General features: G+C 40.7%; 1 protein-coding gene across 1 annotated transcript; it reads left to right on the top strand.

The window, feature by feature from the left end:
- The first annotated feature begins 746 nt into the window (after positions 1-746).
- LOC138606893 (cytochrome P450 2J6-like) lies at positions 747-8,417 on the top strand. The gene is made up of 9 exons (XM_069679373.1): positions 747-950; positions 1,076-1,238; positions 2,933-3,082; positions 3,171-3,331; positions 4,130-4,306; positions 6,240-6,381; positions 6,693-6,880; positions 7,621-7,762; positions 8,242-8,417. Exons 1-9 carry the CDS (start codon positions 747-749, stop codon positions 8,415-8,417), a joined length of 1,503 nt encoding a protein of 500 aa, XP_069535474.1.
- Positions 8,418-10,803: the final 2,386 nt, after the last annotated feature.

Here is a 10,803-nt window from a genome sequence, read left to right on the forward strand (position 1 = left end):
AGCTGACACCTGACACCTGTTACTGATTCTGTGTCAGCTCTCTGGCCAACACCTGTTACTGATTCTGTGTCAGCTGTCCAGCCGACACCTGTTACTGATTCTGTGTCATTTGTCTGGCCAACACCTGTCTGTCCTCCGGAGAAGCTCCACCAGCCTGGCCGCTCTCCCAAGAGGCTCTCGACCCTGCCCCTCGATCACACAAGGTTTAGGTTGTTCCACATTAAGATAGGCAGATCTTGGCCACAAGTGATGATAATCATACCATGTAATCAAATAAGACATATGAGAAGATTACAATCTTTAAAAGCAAAAATCACCATCCTATTCTCATAACAGACATGGAAAACGCTTTCCAGACAATGGTTGCTGGTATACCTTAGCTTGTTGTTTATGTGGTAAAAATAAGAACACAACAAACACTTTCTTTTAGTGTCAAGTCATTTTAAAATGGCTGTCTATTGGCCTTATAAGATTTGGTTACTCAATTACTCTGGTAACATCATACACTAGAGTGGAATAAGTTACCTATTTACAGTGTTGGATCACTTTATGGTGAATGAATAGATCAGAGTTCAATTTCGCCTCTGGTGTGTTGCCAAGAGTTCAAAACATCAGGCTTATCCCTCACAGGAGAGGGCATGGTGGCATTATTGGTTCTAGGCATAACAACACCAGACTTTAGTCTCACTGGAGAAGCAAGGAAAGCACAGGTTTCAGTTTGACAGAATAGAGCCCTTGTTTTCAGAATGGATTTTATTTTTTCTGTAATTGGAACCTATCTGGACTGGGATGTCAAAAGTCTGCTGATCTTTATTGCAGTTTTCATCCTCACTGCAGATTATATAAAGAACCGCCGACTGGCCAGCTTCCCTCCAGGACCTTGGGCATTTCCTATTGTGGGAAACATGTTCTCTGTGGACCACAACAGGACCCATGAGAGTATGACACAGGTAGATCAACCCAAAGTTTGGAGAGAAAAAAAAAACCCATTAAAAATGTAGCAGCATAACTGATAGGATTCCTATTTATTTTATCTGTTGTAGCATTGTGTTTTTCCTCCTTGAATCACTCACAGTTAGCAGGGAAATATGGAGATGTATACAGCCTGCAAATGGGCCAGGAGTGGATGGTGGTCTTAAATGGATTTGAGGTTCTGAAAGAAGCTCTAGTAAATCAAGGAGACGGCCTGGCTGACCGTCCACCTCAGCCTCTGATAATGGACCTTAACGACGGACTAGGTAAGAGGATGTGAAACACACCAGGCAAATTTAAAATGTTTTATTTGCAGTTCTAAACTCACTAATACAGTGACATCTGTGACACACATACAGGAAACCATTGGTGAGGTAGTAAAATGTTTTAAATGTTGCTTTTCCCCCACAGTAAGTATCATGGTTTGTGTTTGTTTCAAGTTTGTAATAATTTGGAAGGCTATGTTCAAGCCTTTAAAAGAGTATGTTGCTTAAAGAGATGTTCCGATACAATTTTGTCCTTCACATACATATACACATTCCAATACCTAGACTTAAGTATGGGCCAATACCAAGCACCCCTTCCAATACCAGTGCTTTTAAAAAATAGACCCAATATTGGTTGAAAAATACTGATTGCTCACATTTTAGCTAGCTCTGACTAACATCACACTCTCTACTAGAACCACACTGTTGTTGTTACAGTCACATGATAACTTACCTGAAACAGTTGAGTTGAGTTTTGGGGGCTTACTGATTATGGTATTGGATCAGTGCGTTGACTTGCACACTCGCAAATACCCATAACCGCATTTTATGTAGTATCCGAGGCCGATACCGATACTGGTTTGGTTATTGGAACAACTCTTGTTGTAAAGGGGTGTGTTTAGACCCAAATGGAACACACAGGGAAACAGGGATCTTTGGAAATAACTTTTAAGTCAAGTTAGGCGAGTAAAAACAAAGTTCAGTTCTAATATAAGGCTTAGAGAGGTTAGAGTCTCTTGACTGGGCCGGAGGCTCGGTGTGCCGAACCAGGAGATAGGCTAGTGTGGTGGCACACACACACTCACACAACAGTTCATAGAAGGCAACGATATTGTGAGGAAGCAGCAGGTCCAGAAGTAGGTAAGCACTTAGTATAAGCAGACACACCAGCAGGGAGCAGAGCAGGTAGGAGGTAAGTAAGATTCAAGGAGCCAGCAAGTAAGAGTTCAAAGGACACACACACGGTGAAGATTGTGGCGACACGGTGAGAGTCTCTGAGCCACAGGTAAGTAGACAGGAAAACTCACACAGTAAAACTGTCTCAGGTAAACACCAAGCAGTAAAGGGAGGAGGCAGAAAGAAACCTGGAATGCTGAAGGCAGAGCTTGGGGTCAGGGAAAGAAGGCTTAGGGGATTTCTGGGATTACAACAAGGCAGGCAGATCGGCAACAGGGAATCAGACCAAGAATAAGTGCTGGAGAGTCTTGCATGAGGTGGCATAGAACAATCTGGCAAGGAGTAAGTGAGCAGGAGAGTCTTATATACTGGCCTAATTGGAGATGGAAAGCAGCTGAGCCTCAAGTGAGCAGAGTTAGCTGATGAGGTGGGTGTGCCAGGCAGGCAGAGGTGGGGTTTATGGAAAATTACAAGGAGAGGGCAGGTTGGCTGTGGAGCAGAACTGTGACACTAGTTGCTTGTGATCGTTTTTTGATAGTACAATAATTAATACACATAAAAAGTATTTTAAAAAATAAGTGATGTGTAAACATCACCCTTGACTGCTTTGTTTGATGAACCTCTCCTGTGTTATTGTTTGGCTTTAATTGGAGCTCTTATACAACAATTAAAAATCTAAATTAACCAAAAGATTTTGGAGAACAGGGTCTTTGAAATATTTTATGTCTAAAATATATCCTAATTTTTTTCTTAATTTATTTCTACTTGTTTTTTACCTGTCATGTATTTCCAATCAGGTGTTATTTTCAGTAATGGGCACTCATGGAGGCAGCAGAGAAATTTTGCACTTTCAACCCTCAGAAGTTTTGGAGTTGGCAAGAAGTCACTTGAACCTATAATCTTGGATGAAATAACACATTGTTCAAAAGACATTTACAGCCACCAAGGTAAATAGAGAATGTGCAGTGGCACATTTAGAATACAAATCCATCAAATATTCAGGATTAACATCTTATTTTCTGTTCAACTGTGGAGGTAAACCCTTCAATCCAAACCTCATCCTCAACAACGCTGTCTCCAACATCATCTGCTCCCTGGTTTTTGGACATCGCTTCGAGTACAGAGATGAGAAGTTCAGAAAAATGATTATCTGTTTTGAAAGAGCACTACAGAGTCAAGCCACAATTTGGGCAAAGGTATGGCTTTTCAAGCTACTGTTGAAATATTAATGTTGTGTACCATTGTTATGCAATAAATTCCACAGTGTGAAAAAATGTCTGTATGGACGGCGCATCTCCACCGCCTCTCACTGTACAAAAGTGACGCCAAAATACCCCCGCTGCGGGCACTGCAATCTTGCACATTTGGAGCCAGAGTCTGCACAGTAAAGATCGGCTGGTGGAGCTGCGGTATTGATGTACCGCCCCTTCTGCTGATCAAAACATTAATTTAACCTACCGATCAAACGGCAAAAGATCCCTCATGTCAGCGTATTTAGCAGAACAGCTTCTTGTGTTGGTCTGAAGGATATAGAAACTTCAATGACTGTAGCTATTGTTTTAGTTACGTCTCCTCTCGCCATTCCTCCTCTACTCTGCTAATCTGGAACTTGGCTGCAGGATTATTAAAACTTGTTGGAAAAATGAACACTTGGACGTCAATCAGTCATCCCATCTGTTAACATAAAGAAGGCAGGCTTTATGACCTATACTGCAGCCAGTCAGCAGGGGGCGAGCAAATTGTTTTTGCTTCACTTTTGGGGAGCTGTCATGTTGTCCATCTTTTAATACAATCTATGTTGTGAAACTGTCTATCATCCATGCAAATGGCTCTTAAAGGGCACAGATAATGTTAGAAATACATAAAAGTTGATTTGTTATTTGGATTTCAGTATTAAGAATTGATTGTTACAAACACATAATCTATCAATGCTTTTTATCTTTTAATTTTTAATACCTTGTCAAGTTATCTTTTCAACCTGCTCTGCTCTGCAGTTTTACAATTCATTCCCTCTGCTGATGAGACATTTGCCAGGGCCACATCAGGCATTCCTGCAGATTTTCAGCAAAGTGAAGGACTTCATAACAGAAGAGCTTAAGGACCACAAACTAAATTGGGATCCATCGGACCAAAGAGACTACATCGACTGCTACCTGAATGAGATACAGATGGTGACTGGAACAAGGATGAAGCTTTGAATCACTTATACTACGCTTTTTATAAAGATGCTTAACGTTCAGTTCTCTTTCAAATTTGTTTTGGTATGTCACTATGGGACATGCTCTTCGCGTGGTCCCCCAGAAGCAATATTACATAACGCTAGTCTTGACTGGCAGACAGACATGATGTATGCTTTATTACCTTGACATAGTGACAACCCTTTAATCTTTAACCTCATCTCACTCCTAGAAGCATCATCTCAGATGTCTTGTGTAGTTAGAGGGCTAGCTTTTTTTGACTGAGCCGACGATGACAGTCCTGAACCTTCCCTCACTATGGACAAAGGCAAGCTACCAGCCAGATCTGTGCATATGGTAACAAGATAGCTGGAGCAGACCCCCATTCAGTTTTCAGTTTGTAAAACAGATCCTATGATGGGTCTCGCTATGAGGTATAAAGGTTGCCTAGAGCAAAACTCAGACAGCTGCTGCCAGTCTTCCCTGAGTGCCAGAATAAGCAATTCACAAAGCTCAGGTTGTGATCAGATATGGACAATATATGGTGAGGCAGAGATAGACCTCTTTACATCAGAAGAGAATGCTCAGTGCCTTCCATTTTATTCCCTGACTTGTCAGAGTGCTCTGATGGGGTTGGATGCTTTACTTCACAAGCTGCCTAGTGTCCTCCTGTACGCATTTCACTAATTAGAGCTAATCACTCCTACTCAAGCAAGAGTCACTCTAATTCGGATAGCTCCCTGCTGACTAAATGGATTTTTTAGCTGCTATGGAGCCAGCAATGGTCTCTGCTCCCCTGCAGAGATCTCCTGTTGCAGGTACGCAACTTCCATCCTCACCCAGATCCTCTGTGCGGCTGGCCTATGAAAAGTTAAATTTGACTGCTACTGGGCTTCCACTGAGCGCAATTGCAACAATCCAGAGCTGTTTTTGAGGAGTGGTGCATAAAAGCAGGGGTACTGGCGTTCCAGAGTTCCGTGTATGTTAATTTTACATTCCTACAAGAACTACTCGATAAAGGCTTGGCTTTCCCCACTGTCAAATTATATATACCCACTATATCGGCTTGTCACGTGGGCTTTGGGGACAAAATGGCAGGTCAGCATCTTCTCATACGCTTTTATGAAAGGAGCGCGACGCCTCAGGCCAATATCAAGAAATGTAACTGCCCAGTGGAATTTATCTATGGTGCTTGACGGGATACCACACACACCTTTCAAGCCATTTGCGCAACAGTTAAGTAGGACTTGAGATATTCTCGTTTAATATGGCATTATTACTCATGCTGGCTTCTGCCAAGCACAAGAGAGACAGGTTTTATTGAAACAATCCTGCTTTTGTCCTGGGCACTGTTTCAGGGTGTTTCTGTTGAAGTGATATGTGTGGCTGCCAGCTGGGCAACGTCTCCCACCTTCACTAGATACTAGAAACCGGATGTTACTGTGCCCACACTGTTCCATACAGTGTTGAGATAGGGCTCAGTGCCTGATATGCCTATAGAACGTTTTTTTTAATTTTATTTACCAGTCTTCGAGGTACGCTTACATATGGCATCTGGCAATACATGGAATGTTTAAAAAGAACTTTTGGTTAAGAAATAAACCCCAGTTCTCTGAAACATTAGTGCGGTATCTCATCAGACCACCATCCTTCCCTTGAGTGTGGAAGAGTTGTGCTTGCTAAGACTGAAGAGATGATGTTATGTCGGGCTTTTATAGCATTAGGAAGTCCCTGCTCTAAGGAGCAAACGTCACATTAGTTGAGACTTAATGTAATATTGTTTCTGGGGATAGTGCAAGGAGCATGCCTGAGGTTGACATTTTCAAGGTTCAAGTTCCAGTACAGATTAAGATAGTGGTGCTGATTTGCAATTGTTTAGAATAATTTTGTCACATGTTTTAACACATATATTTGGATATATTCTCAGAGTAAGGGGCAGCCTGACAACACTTTTGATGAAAAAAACCTCGTTATGTGTGTCTTGGATCTGTTTGTGGCTGGCTCTGAGACCACATCCACCACCCTGCGCTGGGCTTTCCTCTACATGGCCAAGTACCCTGAGATCCAGGGTAAGAGCACTGATCATGCAAGTTCTCACCAAAACACAATTATGGTTGCATTTTTATGGGTGTAAATATCAAATATCAACAACAGTGTCCTTCAAATATATATCATTCTTTTTGCGACAAACATCGACCTGTAAAAAAGTAGACTATATGTTCATGTGACGGGTCAAGGTTAAAATAAAAATGAACACAAAGCCATCTATTGACTAAAATGGCAATGCTACATTGTGCTTCATCTCTCCACAAGTCTTTAATATTTCGTCTTGCTGCCTGTTGATGAAATACTTTTTAGATCCTGTTTCCCTTCCTCACAGCAAAGGTCCAGGCTGAACTAGACAGAGTGATTGGACAGTCTAGACAGCCGTCAATGGAAGATCGTGCAAACCTGCCCTATACTGACGCTGTTATACACGAGGTCCAGCGAATGGGAAACATAGTCCCTCTCAGCGTGCCTCGTATGACAAACAGGGATGTCCAGTTGGGGTGCTACACAATCCCAAAGGTAAATTTTCATAAATGCAATTTCTATGTCATTCACAATTCCATGGGTAATCTTTACAATTACATACATTATATAATAGTGTATATACGACCCTTAAGGTAAAACAAAACAACATTTCAGAAAAATCAACTACAATTCAGAAAACTTTTTACTTCAACATTTGGATCAGCTTACATTATGTGGGAAATCACTTTTTGTATGTGACTGGACAGAACCAAAGTCTTTTTATGTTTCTGCAATAGCGGAGGCTGCAGTTTCAAGACTGCATTTCTAGGGCCCTAGTTTTTTGAGAAAGCGCCACCTAGCGATTATATGATTGCAAAAGAGCGATCAAGGCAGTCTTCCACTGAAATACTACTGTCTGTACAACTACCTGTAAAAGGTTTATCCCAACTTATAACATTGGTGTTGTTTGGTTTTTTGTAAAATATGGTTTTGTTTTGGGAAACGTTGTGCTTTGGTTAATTTTTTGTGTTCTTTTAAATGTTGCTGTGATTTGTGAAATGTTTAGTGAATTGACTTTTTTTTTTTTTTTTTTATACTGTGTTTTGTGATGAATATTGCGTTTTGGGAAATATTTTTTGTAAATTTTTTCATGTTTTATAAAATTTTGCCATGTTTTATAAAATTGTGTTTTCTGAAATGTAGTTGTGTTTTGACCTTTGGGGCCACAGAATATCATATTATTATTATTATTATTATTATTATTATTATTATTACATTATTATTCCAATCACCAGGGAGTTACAATCATTCCTAATTTGACCTCGGTGCTATACGACAAGAATGAGTGGGAGACGCCATTCACCTTCAACCCAAGACACTTTCTGAACGAGGAGGGCAAGTTTGTGAAGCAAGCTGCCTTCATCCCGTTCTCTGCTGGTGAGAAGCAACACAACACCTTGTTTTATTCATGTCTTTGCTTTTTTATACAGGAGCATGAAGGCTTTCCTTGTGTACATTACGACCCTATGGTAGCCTTCACATAGTCATTTCAGATTGGCCCAGAGGAAACACATGTTCAAGTAGTGAACACCAATACAGTAATTATTGATTCAAAGTATTAACACATTGAACTTTTTATTTCATTTATTGTAGGCTCCCAAAAGGAGTATCAAAAGATCTAAAGCGAGAAGTCCTTTGCCCTCCAAGTGGGCACAGCAGAGCCCAAAGTGGCCATTTCTTCATAATGAGTTTGGGCTACCTCTGTAATGTTGTTTAGATCTAAATCTAGGACAAATTTTCAAATCCTTAGTAGAAAAATAAGCAGTTCTACTCCCTATGAAGGCCTTATGAAATGGCTGTTTGATCTAGTTTTGGCCCAGAGGGAAAAGTAATTTAGGTTTGTTTTCCTGTTTCAGGTAAGCGCCTGTGTCCAGGGGAGAGCCTTGCCAAGATGGAGCTTTTCCTCTTCTTCACCTCCTTCATGCAGAATTTCACGTTCTCCATGCCTGCTGGGAAGAGGCCTGTAATGGACTACCACTTTGGCATCACTCTGGCACCGTGTCAGTATGAAATCTGCGCAACCTCACGCTAAGAGAAGCTCTAGCTGAAAAAGAATATTTCAAAAAGCAATCATCTTTATTTTCTGTTGTCACCACCTACCATTATGTAACTGTTTCAGGGTTTAGAGATCAGTTCAAACTGATATTTGTCTATAATCTTATATTAAATTACAAGAGGCCCGCTGCTGATATCTCATTCAGGCTCAAAAATTAGTTATGTTAATTTCTTGCACTTTTGGTTTTGTTTTACTGTGTTAGCTTTTAGTTGGGCTTTTAACCATGGTTGTTAAATCTCTGGTCTTTAGCCTGGCTTTCTATTTTTGTGAAGCTTGCATTTACAAGGATACATCACTGTCTTCCTTATAACATTGACCCAATCCGAAATTCCTTTTCTTGGCCCTACCCCACTACACTACCTCTTCGTTTTGCACAGGGCGTAGCATAAAGTGTCCAGCTTCTTTTTTTTCTGTCATCTGCACAGGTTTAACGGGCGCAAAACTTTAGTGAATTCCCCCAAAATTTGTTTTTCTTAATGAAATCTTTATTTTCTTGTTTTGACAGCCTCAACCTCCTGAATTTCTTCTCTGGGGATCAATAAAAGATTTAGAAGTCACCCTATTAAAGAAAGTACAAGAAAGTTAGTGTTTGTTCATAGAACTACTTTAATCTGCTCACCTCGCTTCTCTTCAGTTATTTCACCTGCTCTAATTGCATGCAGCGGCTCGTCCCGCCCCGCCTCCTTCTGTTTCTCTCTACCTGTACTGTACGTGTCAGACGCATCGGGCATCAGGCTCATGATCAAACTACCGCTCTCCTCTCTGTGCACTCTGATGTTATTTTTAATATCTTAAAGGTGAATGAGGCTCGGGCTCCGGGTTAATTTGCATTCAGAGCAGGAAGAATTTACGGTAGACTTTATTCTACCCCCAACCCCCCTGCGCGCACACACGTCGGCGATGGCATTGGCCATCGGCGATCCCTCAAGGTGTCGATAGGACGATCCCAATATGGAGAACATCACCCAACCCAATTGTCCATTTATTCCTTGGCGTTAGACTTTATGTTTGAAATATTCGAATTTGGTTATGATCATTGATTGATGTTTTATGTTGGGTCTTTTCCTAGAAGGCAATGAACAATATGAAAGAAGATGTTACTGATGGTTTTGGATGGCATTTTGACTTGAAAATGAATTCCTTCATTGGCTTTTTTGAGATGAGATTTTCCCATTAAGGCCAAGATTGGTGGCTTTCAATAATTTGTTTTCTATTGTAATGGAGCAGAGTTGTGCAGTGTGATTTTTTAAAGAAATGTTGTGTTTTTTTTGGTTCTCTCATGACTGTTTCAAAATCTCCTCGACTCAATTTCAGGCTGTCATGTAACACCTGGAATCCTACCACGATCAGAGAGATTCTGGCATTGTGTCAGGAACGTTTATAATCAGTGGATAAGAGTATGCTGCTCACCTCTTTGCAGCATGATGTCTTCTGAGGGCTGGATTAAGACCAAAGAGTGTTTTCTTATTAGTAGGTCACTATCTTGATTCTTGCACCCAGTCTCAAGAGAGTTGGTTCAGAGTCCCTGCATCACAGTCAGATAGTCATAATTATCATGCAAAAGTTTTATAATGCATCACTCAGTTTAATTCAGACGTAAAGGTTTACTGTATGTAATTGGGAAATTAGAACAAGCATTTCCGAAAGAAATACCATTCACAATGTCAATGTAAAGTTGTGTGAATGATTATTTGCGAGTAACGATCCAGATATTTCCATGTCTTGTGTCAGAAGCTTAAAGAATAGAACATTGCGATTCTAGGTAAAGATTTCCCCCCTCCCCTTTGTGGCTCTGTTCTGAACAGAGCATATGAGCAGAGTTGAGAGGAGCACATGCAAGTAGGGAGTGTTGTGGAAGGATACTGGATGAAACACAGAGCAGATAGTTTAAGGAGTTGGATCGTCGCCTTATCTCCCGATTCATCCAGCTCCAATATCACTCTGGCCTGACCAAGAATGTATCAAAAAATGGATCTTACATTGGACTTTTAGAAAGGGAAGCCTATCTAGCATTCCTGGTACGCTAACATATGTAGATAATTCAAAATGTCAAAATCAACTCAGTGAGCTGAGCTTTAAGCGATGTTAATGGAGGGCCTGAGGCAGCATTAAGTTGAGGAGCAGAAAGAACGAGCAGCTCAGTCAGCGAGGAGTTGGTATTCTTGCTGTTTTACTCAGCTCACATGCTCAGGTTCTGTAGGTCCCCCACCCAGTCAAGGGAACTGCAAAACTAGTTGTAGAATACATGGGCCACTGATTGTGCTATTTTCATAGCATAAAAGTGTAAAGATTTAAAAATCACAAGTCATCTTAAATACAAAAACAATAAATGTTAAAATCTCACAGAAATGTAGTCAGTCTT

This window comes from Semicossyphus pulcher, unplaced genomic scaffold (assembly GCF_022749685.1).
Source record: "Semicossyphus pulcher isolate SPU_LCO1_2020_fin unplaced genomic scaffold, fSemPul1.0.p SCAF_4, whole genome shotgun sequence".
Classification (NCBI taxonomy): Eukaryota; Metazoa; Chordata; class Actinopteri; order Labriformes; family Labridae; genus Semicossyphus; species Semicossyphus pulcher.

Excerpts from the sequence above, each read along its gene's own strand:
- LOC138606893 (XM_069679373.1), top strand. The coding sequence starts at position 747 with ATGGATTTTATTTTTTCTGTAATTGGAACCTATCTGGACTGGGATGTC. Across the intron at positions 6,382-6,692 it reads CAAGTACCCTGAGATCCAGG|CAAAGGTCCAGGCTGAACTA; the intron begins GTAAGAGCACTG and ends CCTTCCTCACAG. Across the intron at positions 6,881-7,620 it reads GGTGCTACACAATCCCAAAG|GGAGTTACAATCATTCCTAA; the intron begins GTAAATTTTCAT and ends TCCAATCACCAG.